General features: G+C 44.8%; 1 protein-coding gene across 1 annotated transcript in view; it reads left to right on the top strand.

Annotated features, from left to right (window-relative positions):
- The window catches only part of Myo1d (myosin ID), a 285,134-nt gene that overhangs the window by 157,268 nt on the left and 111,844 nt on the right, over positions 1 to 16,022 (top strand). The window contains exons 17-18 of the mRNA XM_021211724.1: positions 7,769 to 7,992; positions 15,650 to 15,794. Of these exons, the coding sequence (XP_021067383.1) occupies positions 7,769 to 7,992; positions 15,650 to 15,794 (369 nt within the window). The remainder of the gene's footprint in view (positions 1 to 7,768; positions 7,993 to 15,649; positions 15,795 to 16,022) is intronic.

Genomic DNA, 16,022 nt, shown 5'->3' with positions numbered 1-16,022 from the left:
AAGGGTTTTTGTTTGTTTGTTCTTGTTTTTATTCACTTTACATCCCCATCACAGCCCCCCTCCCTCCTTTCTTCCCAGTTCCAACCTTACCACTCCCTCCCCCAATTACCCTTCCTCTCCTCTGAGGAGAAGGTGAGCCCCGCTTGGGTATCACCCGACCCTGGAGCATCTAGTCCCGGCAAACTGGGTACATCCTCTCCCACTGAGGCCCAACCAGGCAGTCTAGGTAGGGGATAAGGGGAGTCAAATGTCAGGTAACAGAGACCAAGACAGCCCCCCCCCCATTCCACTTGTTAGGGGACCCACATGAAGACCAAGCTGCACATTTGCTACAAATGTGTAGGGGTCTAGGTCCAGCTCCTCTATGCTCCCTGGTTAGTGGCCCAGGCTCTGTGAGCCCCCAAGGTCCCAGGTTAGTTGACTCTGCGGATCTGCTCGTGGTGTCTTTGACCCCTCTGACTTGCTCACTTCTATCCCCCACTCTTCCACAAGACTCCCCAGGCTCTGCCTGATGTTTGGTCGTGGGTCTCTGCATCTGACTGCATCTGCTGCTGGATGAAGCCTCTCAGGAGATAGTCATGCCATGTTCCTATCTGCAAGCATACTAGAGCAGCATTATTACTGTCGGGGGTTGGCTCTCTCCCATGGGATGGGTCCCAAGTTAGGGCAGTCATTGGTTGGGTGTTTGCTCAATCTCAGCTCCATCTTTATCCCTGCACATCTTGTAGGCAAGACAAATTTTAGATTGAAGGTTTTGTGGGTAGCTTGATATCCCCCTCCCTCTTCTAGTTGTTCTGCCTGGAAACAGGAGGTGGCCACTTCAGTCTCTATATCTGCCTCCAACTGGGAGGATTCGAAGCTAAGGTTACCCTCATAGATTCCCTGTATCCTTCCCACGTTTGTTTTTCTTGGTTTCTTTCCCTGTGCCAAAGTACCATGTTTTAGAGTGGTGCATCCTGATTGTGTTCAAAACAAGGTGTCTGTATACAGAAATGTCTGTAGTAAAGTATGTGTTAAAAATATAAATATTATATAATGTATATATCCAGAATGTCTCAGGGTATCTAATATGCTAATGTGAGTTGTAAACTTCCAAAATAGGTGTTTCAGTGTACAGCTTTTCCAAACTTAATGAATAGTTAGCCCCCTTTTAAAGGTGCATTACAGAAAGCCTATTTCAGAATTCACGATGGAAACTCTGCAAAAGAAAGCCTTATCTCTGGCTGGTTCTGAGTTTTCAAGTATCTAGGGAACCATTCAAAACAGACCCTTTGTAAGCATCTGACACTAAAATGTAACAGGTAATTTTTTTTTCTTTAAGGAGGCAAAGTTGAAACATCCCAAGACACCACTTTGGATCATTTCAAGCTCATAAGGCTTGACAAAAACACTATAGTTCTCTATCAAAAAGCAGTTTAGAGGTAGCCTTGACCTGAACGATTGTAAAGGTAAATTATCAGTTTTGTAACTTTGCTCTCAAGAAACTAAAGCCAAACAAAAGCAAGCAGTCACTTCAATACAACTCCACGGAGTGTTTACTTTTGAACAAGATGGCGTCATGATATCAATCCCTTAGAATTACTGGCCCTGTTAACTGAAGCATTTTGTTTTCTTTTGTCTGCAAAATAACTGTAATTTAGGTTTTGAAGAGGTTAATGTTGAGATGTCCTCCTAGTAGTAATTGACCAAAGGGTCCGTTGCTTCCTGAAATGGGAGTTGCAAGGAAACTGTCAGATCCAGTCATTGCTGTGCTGGAGTCACTGTGAGCTGCAGTGGCCTGCACACTAGTGACAGCTAAAGGACCTGGGCAAGGCTGCATGTGAGACATGCAAGCCTCAGACACCTGCCTGCTTAGTGCTCCACACTCAGCTACCACAGCTCAAGGATAGACTCTGTGTGTGTGTGTGTGTGTGTGTGTGTGTGTGTGTGTGTGTGTGTGTGTGTGTTGGTGCATACATGCTGCCACATGTGTAGAAATCATGGAATAACCTCAATTATCAATCTTTACTATTAATCTTTGCCTTTCACCTTGTTTGAAACAGGGCCTCGTTGTTGTTGTTGTTGTTGTTGTTGTTGTTGTTGTTGTTGTTGTTTGCTGCTGTGTGTACCAGGCTAGCTGGCCAGCAAGTGCCCAGGATTCTCCTTTGTCTGCCTTCCATCTCTCTGTGGGAGCACTGGGGTTATAGATGTCTGTGTTTCTGTATTTGCCTTTATGTGGGTTGTGGGGTTCAAACTTGGATTCTCATGCTTGCACATCAAGCTCTTTGCCCACTGAGCCCTCTCTCCAGCCCACAGTGGTCATGTCTGAATTACGTTCTACCAGGCAGACCCTGCATCCCACTCTGTAATAATAGTTTATCAGGACAGCTTATGATGATAGCCATTCACATGTACTTCTCTGTGTCTCCTTTTCTAAAATGGTTTATTGACTGAAGATTTAGTTACCTCATTTCATCTTAGATTTCCCATAGGTCATCTTAAAATATTATTAATTTATATGTAATACTGAGGGGCTATGTTTTAGGAATTATACTAAAAACATAAATTATATCTACTAGATTTTACCTTCTTGATACATAATAACCTGCCATTCTGATAAAAATGTTTTAAAATAGCACACTAGGCCTTTATTAATTTTTTTCCTCAAACAGATATTTTAGGAGAAGAGGAATATGTTTCTGTCTTTGAGCCTTGCTTTAAAATAACTCCAGGAGAACAATAGGATATATGTGACAAGAAAGAAGAGGGGACTCCTTAGGGGAGGAAGGAATGAGGGAAGGAGGTGGGAAGCACAGTGGAGGATGGGCAGGATCAAAGTGTAATGCTCTGTGGGTATGAAAGTGCCACAGTGAACCCCATTGCCTTGTGCACTCACCAAGGAAACCACTCGTAGAAGGGGCCAAATCGGGCAGTCGCATTCTAAATTGGATCAAGTATGTGAGTATCTGTGAGAAATTCTATGTGCTTTATGATTTGCTCAAAGTTCAACCTGAGACTTAAATATTCTCTCTTATCCACTACCATTCTTTAACAGGTAGACCCTGTCAAAGTAACTAAGATGAGAAATTAGAGTGTAGAAATGGAGAAAGACCCTCTAAAAACCTTGTCTCTAGGCCAGACAGTGGTAATGTCTACCTTTAACCCCAGCACTTGGAAGGCAGAGGTAAGTGGATCTCTGAGTTCGAGGCCAGCCTGGTCTACAGAGTGAGTTCCAGGACAGCCAGGGCTACACAGAGAAATCCTGTCTTGAAACAAACAAATGAAAAACCTAAGTTTGGAGGCCTAGGAAGCTAAATTTTGAAGAATTCTGGTTGTAGGAACCAAGAGAATGCCCACTTCAGAGAATACTAGATTTAGTGATTAGATTTAGTATGAGGTAGTGATTTGTACTAACAGTAAGACAGACCCACGCTGGTGACAACAAGAATAAAAGTAAAAAACCAAAGCCTATGGGGCTCTGGGATGGAGAAAGGAAAGCTGGCCTCTTCTGACACTAGAGCAGAGGTTTCCAGTTAACCTGTAATGAACGCCAGATGTTACTCTGAAACGCCTGGCCACTGAGGAAGCATGAACCAAAGGAAAGATGCAGCATCCAGACGGTGCTAGAAAACCCCTGTTAAGGGTAGAGATTGTGTTTATATCTCCCCTCTCTGCCTCCCCAGCCCCCACGCAGCAGCAGGGTAGTTCTAAACCTTAGATAAAACCACAAGGACAAGCAGAGCCTTAGTACACATGACAGCAGACAAGAGAAAGGAACAGCCTTTGGAAGGGAACAAGTGATAATTCCCCCCAAGCAGGTGGAGAAATCTAAGTGTCTGCATACAGCAGAAGCCACCCACTTGTCTCCTAGAGCTGTGGGAAGAGCCAGGTACCTTGTCCATAGGGAAGTGAGACAGGCAACTGAGGAAAGACGAGTAAGCTGCATAAAGGGGAGAGGACAGCCAGGGCTCCTTTCGGACACCAAGAAGCTAGTGACTCCCTCAGTCTTTTTCTCACAGATTCACCAAGTTTACCATCTAAAGTCCTGGGCTTGGCGACATCAGACTCAGAAGATCAGGCACAATACTGAATCCAAGGATGTTACATGAAAGAGTAGATACTGAAAAGTAAGACACGCATCTCCCATACCTTTCTTTCACTCAGAGAAACCTAGTAGCAAAGAGACACAGTTACATCCCAGAGTCCCTGACAAATAGCAAGTCCCCAGCCGAGTCATATGCTGAGGGAAAGTGAGATGCTGTGAAATAGGAACCATGTGCTTTTCATGGAATCTTCTACAAGCAAGGATGAGCTCCTTCCTGAGTGACTGCAGCATCCTTGGCATTGCCACAGCCGTGAGACATGACTGTGAGCAAAGAGAGAGGAGCGTGAGCAGTGCTCCAGCAAGCCAGCAGCACGGTCTGTTAGAGCGTGCTGAGAGAGGAGACGAGATTGACCATGGAGCAGGGGAAGGAGAGTGGGGACAAGTGGAACTCTTCAACAGGATAAGTGACAGCTGAACAAGCCCAGAGTAAGAAAGTCACCCATGTAGCGTCTGGAAGATCGTCCCAGACAGGCAAGAAGGGAGGGGCCCTGGCTAGTTCCGGGTGCAGCAGGGAAGCTAGTGTGTCTGGGACAAGTCAGGAAAAAGAGGGGCAGTAGGAGATGGGAACAGACAGGGGGGAGTATCAGGCAGCCATTGGAGGAGCATTTATTACAAGAAACATGAAGGGACACATTTAGGGGCAGAAATGTGACATAAAAGATCACGTGCTTCTGTGTGGAGATTTGGTACCTAACTGGGTTGTGCTCAGTCCTGTCCTGCTCCAGGGGGATGTTCCTGCTTCCCTCTGTCCTTCCTGTGGCTCTGCTCTCCAGCTCTCCCTACTGCTGCACCAGGATACTTCTCTAGTCTCGGGCTGCTCTTTTGGTGAACCAGCTTAACCCCATCTTACGATCAGTAGCCATTTTGTTACAAGGTCAAAAATAAGTTCATTTATGTTTACTGGAAAACTTGAATCCCACCTTGCCTCAACCCATTTCCCAGAATTTGACATGTTTTATACCCTGTACCCTGACCTTTGCGCTCACGGGATGTTCTGCCAGGTTCCTACATGACATTCCTTGAAAACCCCTGAGCCTTGCAGTTTGGGGACTATAAAAACCCACTTCTCCTATGTTTAGTGCTGGCCTTCCTAACTTTTGTTTTTTTTTTTAAATATTAAAATGCTTCTTTCTTAATTTTTGAGATAAGGTCCCCTAGGCTGGCCTTGAACTCACTGTAACCAAGGATGACCTTGAATTTTTGATCCTCCTCTAAATCTGAGCTTATTAAAATGCTTTTAGGTGGACATGTAGTGGTTCACATATGGAATCCCAGCACTTGGGAGGTGGAAGCAAGATTCTGTGGCTGAGCCCGCTGGTCTGAAAAGTGTCAGTGGTTGCTTGGTGGGCCTTTGAGACATTTGGTGATATACTAAGAAGATAAAGGAGAGGTTTAGAAATTGTACCTGGAGTTCTAAACTATGAGTGAAGGCAAACATATAAGGTAATGGGAGAATAATCATACTCCCTTATACAACAATAAGCCCATTTTATATGCTATACATAATCTAATGCAATACATATGTGTGTGGATATGATATACATAATAAACACTGAAAACTGTTTTGACAGCTGTTGAAGTGACAGCAGAATGAGTGTTGGTGAGACAGGTAAATGCCCGGGTTTTACGATTTGGACGGAACATACAAGCGCAGTATTGGCAGATGTGGCAATAGGCCCTGGAAGGAGCAGTTAAAACAGTTTGTGAAGAGCAAGCATGCAGGACAGGAGAGTAGGCTCAGGGGACAGGAATGGGGTTACCATCTTAGGCTCAGCATGTTTTATACTGTGTTTTTCAACATCTAAACCCTAGGTCAGCCAGCTACACAAACGGAACAAGTGAAGCCCCTCCTTAAAAAGCACTTCCGGAATGCTTTTAAAGTTTCCAACCAAAACCGTTTTAATAAAAAGCTTCACAAAATGCTTCTTGGAAATTAGAAGACTGGCTTTGTGGGCACCAGAGAATCTCAATTTTCTCCCCCCTCTGAAAAGCAAAGCCACAAACAGTAGGAAACTTGAAGTGTGTTTTGTCTAAGAAATTGAATCACACACTTCCACCCTCTAATTGTGTTCCCTTTGGTTTCTCAAGATACCAAAGAAGGGGCCTTTATTTTAGCACTCGGGTGGGGGCGTAGCACAGCCATCTGTACAGCACATTCGGCTACAGGAAGGAGCCGCTGAGACTAAAAAGGGTTCTGTTCAGTGCCGCGTGAGAACACGAGATGGTTTTCATTGCCTCATTGTCTTCCAGTACTGGCGATACGTGAACTCTAGATTGCTGTCGCACACGTTGCTCACACACCCTGTTTCCCTTATGTATTGCGGGTTTTCTCGACCCATCGGGCTCCCTTGATAACCTCCTCCCATGTGGTCTGCAAACAAGTCTGTGTGCTTGCTCATGCGGTGCCACAGGCTGCGGAGAGAGAACGTGCCAGCACACAGTGAGCACTCAGCCGCAGGAAGACAGCCTCACAACAGCTAAATGGAGGAGCTGGTGCAAGTGTGTCTTAGGAGAATTCAGGGGGCACAGATGGGGATTCAAGAGGATTTACAGGAACCCTGGGGGAGGCTGGAGAACCCGTACTATGGGCTTTGAATTCACGGTTGAAACCAGAGGGAAATAACACAAGCCACCTAAGGATGGGACTGGGTGATTAAGGCACAGCGGTGAATAGCTAGGGATCTGGGGTTAGCATTCAGCAAAGAGAGTGTGGTTAGTCATCTGAGGTCGCAGAGCCTCTGCTGCAGAAAAGAACAGAAAAGGGCACATACTGGAAACAGTAGGGAAGAAAGCAAATTCAGTGATTGAGAGAATGAGTCAGAGAAGGGTCCTCCATCAGTCAAAGATTACATTAAATTTGGCTTTCTCAAAAGATTGTAAACTAGGAGTGCCTGTGTACAGGAGCTTGAAAAGATGTAGTATCTCTGACATGATGCTCGGACAGATTTGGTGTTTATATATTATCTGATTATCGAGTGCTGATGCTCAGGGGAACTTAATGTGATCCTGATGATCTCTTCGGCCCTTTCCCCAAGAGTGAATATACTAAGTTCTCACGACTGTATTGTGCCTAGGAAAAGCTGGAGTGTAGGCTTTGTGTAAATCCACTTAGCGCTGGTGTGCTGTCTGTGTGAAGCTGCATTTCTGAAGCACTGTAGATGCTTACGGCGTTTGGCTCTGACTCATCTTACTTGACTTCAGCTTTCCTAAAATATTTATCCATCTTCAGATACTTGCATTTTGGTTTCCTTCATTTTGTGATAATAAAGTTAAAACAAAACTGCTTTAAATACCACACACACATCTCTGTAAAATTATGATTGGCTGGGGAGTGGGGGTTAGGGGGAATGGCTATGATTCCTCTCGCCATCTATTGGCAACAGATGGAATAGACAGGCTTTGTCTCTTGGTGGTGGTGGTTTTAGTGTATGTTAGTTTGTTTGAGACAGGTTTTCTCTGTGTAGTTCTGGCTGTCCTAGGACTCTTTAGACCAGGCTGGCCTTGAACTCAGAGATCTATGTGCCTCCGGCACATGGCCACCACCCACTTACCCCTGCATTGTCTTTGGTTTTTACTTCAATTCGGCTACCAGCTGAGCTAGTTAAGCAGAGGAACCATCTGTAATGCCAAAGTCACCTACTACTTAGCCAGCAATATTTTCCGTTTCCTTTCTCTCTCACAAAGGTGTGGCGTGGCACCCTGGCCCGCATGCGGTACAAGAGGACCAAGGCAGCTCTGACAATAATCAGGTACTACAGGCGCTATAAAGTGAAGTCGTACATCCACGAGGTAGCCAGACGATTCCACGGTGTCAAGAACATGAGAGACTATGGGAAGCATGTGAAGTGGCCAACCCCACCAAAAGTCCTGCGGCGTTTTGAGGAAGCCCTGCAGTCGATTTTTAATAGGTAAGAACTTTTTGGCAAGTGCCACATTTCCTATCCAGTGGCATACTCCCAAATCCTGGGCCACAGTAGTGGCTCGGCTCTCTGCTGTTATGGCGTCTGCCTCTCCCTCTGTCTTGAGTTTGATCGATTTGTTTTCAAAGGGCATCTGCTTACCTCTCAAAGTAATGGAACTGTCAGCATATTTTTCCTGTAGCACTTGACGGCAGCATGCCACAACATCCAAATGCCTGGATCTAAGCCACATTTAAGATAAACTACCAGCATGCTGTCCCCACTTCCTGTCATTAGCAAAAACCATAAATAACTTTCTTTAAATCAACACACAAATTTCAAACTAGCAAGTCACCTTGATCCTGTCAGGGTGTCGGCTCTCAGGCCAGCTGTGCCTGGGACTCAGGAGACTTCCTGCAGCCCTGTCACTCTGGGCCCACAAGAGCATCTGTCTGATGGGACAGAGCATGGGGCCAAGGCCCTTAACGGTTCCCAGGTGGCTTTAAAGTGTAGCCAAGGCAGAAAACAACTATTTTAGGCCATGATTCTTTTTAAAATAAATATCCATGGAAACATTTAGACCTTCCCAACTGATTTTTTTATGACCTGCCCTGAATCTGAGACTGTCTTTGCCTTCTCGTATTTTTAGCTTATTTGTTGACAGCATGTACACAGCAGAAACAGTGATCATGCAGTGTCTTCAGATAAGTGGGTCCAGACTCCCTGGAGACACTAGAATCCACAAGTTCTCAAACCCCTAATGAAGAATGCTGTAATTCTTTCTTTCTTTCTTCCTTTCTTCCTTTCTTTCTCTCTCTCTCTCTCCTTCTCTCTCTCTCTTTCTCTCTCTCTCTTTCTCTCGCTCTTTTCCTTCCTTCCTTCCTTTCTTTTCTTTTCCTTTTTCCTTTTTTTCTTTTTTCTTTTCTTCTTTTTTTGACAAGCTCTCTTTATCACAGAACTCTGACTGTCCAGGAACTTACTTTGTAGACCAGGCTGATGTTGAACTCACAGAGATCCACCTGCTTCTGCCACCCAAGTGCTGGGATTAAGGTGTGCGCCACAATGCCTAGCCAGTTTGTAGTAAGTTAGTAGAACCTGTATCCTCTAAACCATCTCTGGTTTATTTCTAATACACATAATACAACATAAATATTTTGTCTGTGGTTGTTATTATTGCCAGATTGTTTAGGGAATAGTCAAAAGGAAAATCTCTACATGTGTTCAGCAGAGTTACAACCACTGACGTCCTAACTATAGTAGCCATCTGAGGCCAGCTGAACTCAAGGATGCAGATCCTATAGATAGGACGTGCTGATAAAATCTAGTGCTATCTTAGCTCAATCATCTAGTGACATTAACCAAACTAGAAGCTCCCTGATGTAGTCACTTCATATAATTTCCTTTTAAAAACACTGAATGTAGGACTACTCCAAGTTGTATGATGGACTTTTGTCTTCTTTAGAGCTGACACTACGTTGATAGACTGTATGCAAAAATAGAGAAATCACATGACAGAAAACTCATGAAAATGTATCTCATTTGCACTTTATAAAAACTATAAGATGCAGACCTGGTGATGCAATCCCATAGCTGCCTAGGGGGCTATAGTGGGAGGATCACAAGATCAAGGCTAATTTGGGTAACTTAGACCCTGCCTCAAAAGGTTAAGCAGGGGGCATGGGATGGGGTGCTTGGTATACAGCTCAGTGGTAGAATACTTGCCTAGGACAAGGCCTAGATTCAATAATTCGATCCATACATCAACCCAGTGCCAAAAAAGGGGGCCCACAAAAGGGATAAAAATATAAAATTAGAACAAAAAAAGCACAACAATGTCAACCCTTAGTTCTCAGATACAACGCTGAAAGTCTGAGCTTTCAGTCTCGGCAAGCATTTTCATGTGCAGATAAATTTTTATCAACACGATCTACTGCCTGGATATTTTATATATTTTAAAAGTGCTTAAGCTCTTTTCAAGTTCATATTTATCTCTAAGTGAGAAATATGCTTATATATATTAAATTGAAATCCACCATACTCTTCATTCCTATTTTCCTTCTTTCTTTTGAGATAGCCACTCTAGCGATATTGTTAATACCCTTCCAAACTTCTGCCTTTGCTTGTTTTAGTGCAAGTGCACATGCACACACACACACACACACACACACACACACACACACACTATAAAAACAGCATCATAGAGGGATAAGGAATCCAGACCCCAGAACCCAGTTCATATGTTGGCTTTCTCTGGACTGGCTATGTAACTTTGAGTAAATTACTTAACTTTTATTTGTGTGTGTGTGCGTGTGTGTACACCTTATGTATCTCAGGCTAAGTTGTAACTTGTTATATAGCAAGGTTGACCTTTTGACTTCTGATCTTCCTGCCTCCCGTTCCTGAGCACTGGGATTACATGTGTGCATTATGACTCGCGTGTTGCAGCCATCAGCTGCCAGTAGCTCCTTAGCTAGAGGTAGGACCTCATGAGCCCCTCCATCATCCACAGTGACATTCTGACTGGCTTGGCCTTGTGCGGTTCATGAGTGCGATGGCCCTGTGGTACCCAGGAGACAGCGCCTCTCAGCACTCCTCTTCCCCTCTTAGCTCCTGCGTTCTTCCCACCCCTTCCTCTGCAGTGCTCCCCGACCCCTGGGAGGAGGGAGTGTATAGCTGTCCCATTTAGGGATGAGCATTCAAAGTCACTTATTTTCATTCCTTGACCAGTTATAAATATCTGCATTAGCCACTACCCGCTGCAAAAAGAAACTTTTCTGACCAACGTTGAAAGCAGCAAACCTATGGGTATAAATATAAATATTTAGGAAGCAATTTGACAACATGACGTGAAAAAAAAAACCAGTAACAGTAGGTTTTCTTCTAGTGTCTGTTGCCTCCCCATCCACGGGCTTTTGACAAAGTTTACAGTGGTATATAGGGATAAATTCCCTCCTATGGAAAATGCCTCAAATCTAATCAGAAAGTAGTTGCTTGCCTCCATATAGTAGTCATACCATTTGGATTAGTAGGCACATCTTGCCTGGCAGGTTAGTAGTGCAGCCTGCAGGATCCCATACTGGGTGAGACCACTGATGTCTTTTCTCCCGTGGCCTGCTTGGGACCTACCAGCTCTGTAAAAGCCAGCCATGGAGGAGGAGGTGGGTGCTTCCGTCAGGCCCAAGTTCATTCTCTATGTCCTGCAACCAATGTATGTGGTATCTTCCGCAGTAGGGTCACCAGCTAATTAGGGTGGGCAGTCTTGAGAATCAGTGGTAGCCTGTGTTATTGGAGGGACTGGCTGGAACTTCCTTCATTGATAACTCATAGGATGGTGGCCCATACCTGGCACTGAAATTTTGCATGTCTTCTGTGAATAGCATTTCTGCATATACAGGGTACTTTCATTCAAACTCCCTTTCTAAATGTATTTTATTATTTTATTGTATTAAATTAGCTTACAAAGTAGTACATCTTTGGTTCTGATTAGCCCAATCCACTCTCCCATCCCCCACTTAACTCTGTAGCCCCCCCCCACTCCCTTTGCTTTCCTGTCCCACATATTCTCCTATCTCCTCTCCCCACTAACACCTACCCCACCACAGTCATCTCTGGCTTCCTGACTTCTGCAGGCATCCATGTTTACTGTCTAAATCTAAAAACGGGAAGCTAGGATCCAGATATGAAAAAAACATGGATATTTGCTTCTCTCAGTGTAGTGTTTTCCAGTTCCATCCACATTGCCACATCTCCATTATCCATGCACTGTTGGGCATCTGTGTGGATTCCATGTCCTAGCTGCTGTTGACAGCAGCACTGAGCATGGACACGCCAGCATCTGTGTGGTCAGATGCGCGGGGTCCTGTGGGTGTGGCCCGGGAGTGGCCCAGCGTGTGCACCTGGTAGCTCTATTTGGAAAACTTCTACACTGATTTCCATAGTGGCTACACCAATGTATACCCCTGTTTAAAATTTGTGATGACTATAAATGATTGTGACTAATTTCAGATTGTACTCTGGCCTGAGCAGGCTTCCTTTTAAATTTTAATGTTTTGTTTTAAGTGTAGAACTGATTAATTTGTATAAAATTAAATTTACTCATCCAACAAATATTTACTGAACACCTGGTGTTTTGCAGGCACTAACAGGCCTGCAGGGATACAGAACTGATTGGGAAGGGTAGGAAGGGCAGTCCCACCTGCTCACCAGGGTCACAGTTGATGGATCCGTGGAAATACTGTTTATGCTCGCTCTCTCTCTCACTCTCTCTTGCTCTCTCTTGCTCTTGCTCTTGCTCTCTCTTTCTCTCTCTCTCTCTCTCTCTTGCTCTCTCTCGCTCTCTCTCTCTCTCTCTCTCTCTCTCTCTTGCTCTCTCTCGCTCTCTCGCTCTCTCGCTCTCTTGCTCTCTCGCTCTCTCTCGCTCTCTCTTGCTCTCTCTTTCTCTCCCCTCTCCCACCCCCCCCCAATGAATCTTGCCATTTATATTCATCTAGTCAGGCAAACTTTTTCTGTAAAGGGCCTACAGTATTTTAGGCTGTGCAGACTACAGGCTACATATGGTCTCTCACTTATTCTTTGTTTTGTTAAACATGTGAAAATGTAAAAGATTCTTCCTAGCTCACAAGCAGTATAAAAACAGACCTTGAGCCAGATTTGAAACAAGCTGTAGTTTATGGACTCCTGGTCTTAAATGTTTTGTTCTGTGGAATTCTATGAGATGTGTGGTAAAAAAAATTCCAGTGTTACTGTGGGGTTTCCCTTTGTCTTTCTGGAATCTCCATGTGTGTAAATTGTGTTCTTTTGTTTTCTCTGTTTACTTTTTGTTGTTGTTTCTTTGTTTTGAGACTCAGTCTCACACACTCTAAACTCAGACTCCATTATGTAACCAATGACCTTGATCATCTGATCCTCCTGCCTCTGCCTCCCAGGTGCTGGGCTGTGGCCATGTGTTATCATGCCTGGCTCTTCCGGTTTTGTTTTTTTAATACTTATTTATTTATTTACTGTATATAAGTACACTGTAGCTGTCTTCAGACACCCCAGAAGAGGGCATCAGATATCATTAGGGATGGTTGTGAGCCACCATGTGGTTGCTGGGATTTGAACTCAGGACCTTCAGAACAGTCAGTGCTCTTAACCACTGAGCCATCTCTCCAGCCCCCTGGCTCTTCCTAATTGTATTAAGATGATTCCTTTTCCTCACAGTAACTTTTTGTGGCTAAAACTTTTTTTGTCCTTTTCCTATCTTTGAGGTAGCTGGTTTTTATGACTGCAGCTGTTGTTGCCTAGCCAAACGTATGTGTTATGGCTTGTATGACTAAGTTATGTGGCTCTCATCATGGCTGAACAGGCCAGATGCCTGAAGCCCAAGGGTGCTTCTGTGCTGGAAGCGTGCATGCATAGTCAGGGGTGAGCCTTGTCTTGGGCCACTGTGGAAAATAAAGCAGAGACAGGGCGGCCAGCCACATGGGCAGGAAAGGGCACACACAGTCAGGAAAATCTCTCCTACCAGCAGTACAATCTGAAGCTCCAGGGCCCACGCCACTTAGTGCTGTGGGGCTTGCTTGTCACCACTGTCCTTAACTTTGACTACTGTAGCTCTTCTGTTCTCTTTAACAGAGACCTCAGAGCAGTCTGTGTCATGTGGGCACTGGTGAGCCATCAAATTCAGAGGGGGCTCACACTGTAGTGCTGAGCCTTTGTGATTTCTTTAGTGTGTTGTGATCTACCATGGCTGACCCTACCAACCATGATTCATTACAGCCGTCACCTCCTGCCCTTGCTCCCAGCCCCTGCCACTCAGGTCTCAAGGTCTTCTGGGTCTTGCCATAAAACCTGTTCCTGAGAATTCATCTCCTTGCATGAGCACACTGGTCCACAATGAGCTGCCTCTCATTAGCACCTGCTCATGTTTGCCAGAGAGTTTACCCTCACAGGCAGTATATTGACATCTGTCCCCTGTCCCTGTAGTGTCTAGGTTTTCTCTTATTCTTTCATTAGTTGGCTATTTCATTGGGAAATTTTTATTTTAGGTGAAACTTATTCTAGTGTTCCATAGCAACATAGTTTGGGAATCACTGGCCTTGACTATTCATTCAATTAAAGACAGGTCACTGCTCTTAGCCTCCTGGATTGGCACTACTGATCATAGCACAGCTAGAGAACAGACGGGTCATGCAAGACAGAGTTGCTGCTGGGAGCATAAAATTCTCCTGCTGTTCTTCTCAGCCAGGAATACTCTCGCTTTATGTTTGCAGATGCTGATGCCAAAAACAAGTAAAACCCATGGAGTCATCCTTCCCCTTCCTCTTCCCCAGCAAGCTAATCCATCTGTAGATAGCACTGGCCCTTCCTCCAGACTACACTTACCTCTGCTTCCATCTCTGCCACCCTGGCCTGATGCACAGTCCTCCGGTGTGTGTTGTAAAGAAATGGCCTTCCAACAGGTCTTCCTGACCCTAGCCTACAACAATGACAGTGGTCCTGGGTCATCTAGTCTCTATGCAGAACCCTCCAGAGCTGTCTCACCTCAGGCAGAGTAGAGACCAGAGTCCTGATAATGCCCTCGTGACTGTGTGGATTCATTTAGCCCTCGCTGTCCCTCTGACTTCTTCTCTTCCTTTCCCTACCCCATACTACTTCAGCTTTTCAGGATCCCAGGTTTCCCTAGTAACTCACTGAGCAGTCCCCATCTCAGAACCCTTGCCTTGCTGTGGTCCCTTCTGGGTATGCTCCTGCTCAGCTGTCCATAGGTCTGGCTTTCTCCTTATGGTCCTATCATCTATCCTTACCAGAGGACCCTCCCTAACTACCCATGTAAGCACCATCACACCCACTTCCTCCTTCCAAGGCTCTCTGCCCTCCTTCCTCGTTTCCCTACACAGCAGCTGTTCATCCCCATCACACACCCACAGAGTTCTTGTCTGTTACTCTTAAAAGCACCTGGAAGAAGGCTCCTTGGGCTGTTCAGCTTATAGCACTGCTTCCCCTATGCAGAAAAGGACCTGGACTTCCATGGTGCCTTGGACATGGTTAGATGAATGATGAGTCAGTGTTTATGTGACATAATAGTAAGCACAGTTGAGTGTCCCATATTGAAGATACTTGGGATCAGAAGTATGACTCGGAACTGTCCAGACCTTAGAACATTTATGCAGATCTTGCTGGTTGTGCTGGACTCAGGAAGGTTCGGACTTCAGGGCTCTTAGAATGTCAGGTTGTTTGTGCCCAACTGGTGTTGTAAAAGCCAGAAGCCACAGAGTTCTAGTCACTTCAGAGCACACAAACAAAGAAGTTGCAAAATTTTTGGCTTCAGAAAACTATATTTTTTAGCAATTTCTGTATCGGTTTTATAATCATTTTCCTTTTTTTTTTTTTTTTTTTTTTTTTGGTTTGGTTTGGTTTTTTGAGACAGGATTTCTCTGTATAGCCCTGGCTATCCTGGAACTCACTCTGTAGACCAGGCGACCAGGCTGGCCTCGAACTCAGAAATCTACCTGCCTCTGCCTCCCACGTGCTGGGATTAAAGGCATGTGCCACCACTGCCCAGCTCATTTTCCCTTTTTTTAGTACAATATACAGTTACTTCATGCTATTTAATGACAGCTTGAAATACTTTGGGGAATGGATGAGTGTCTAAAGCCTATACATCTTGTTTACTTGCTTGTAGATGGAGAGCATCCCAACTCATCAAGACCATACCTGCATCAGACCTTCCCCAGGTCAGGGCAAAGGTTGCAGCCATGGAGATGTTGAAAGGTCAAAGGGCAGACCTTGGGCTCCAGAGGGCCTGGGAAGGCAACTATCTTGCTTCGGTAAGTCCAGAAGAATAGTCTGAATTCATGCAGCTCTGCAAAGAAAGAATGTTTCCCTAAGAATTTTCAGAATAGGGGTGGATGTTTAAGGCCTGGGTTCTAGCCTCAGCACTGTGAAGCAAAATGAATACCTTATAGAGAAACTAGGTAATTTCTCTGAGGTGCCGAATTAAAAGATCCATTGCTTGATGCATCATCTACTTTGAAAAGGGTTATAGCACATATATT

This window comes from Mus pahari, chromosome 14, assembly GCF_900095145.1.
Source record: "Mus pahari chromosome 14, PAHARI_EIJ_v1.1, whole genome shotgun sequence".
NCBI lineage: Eukaryota > Metazoa > Chordata > Mammalia > Rodentia > Muridae > Mus > Mus pahari.
Note: the sequence above shows the minus strand (reverse complement) of the source record. Positions and strands in the feature narration are given on the sequence as shown.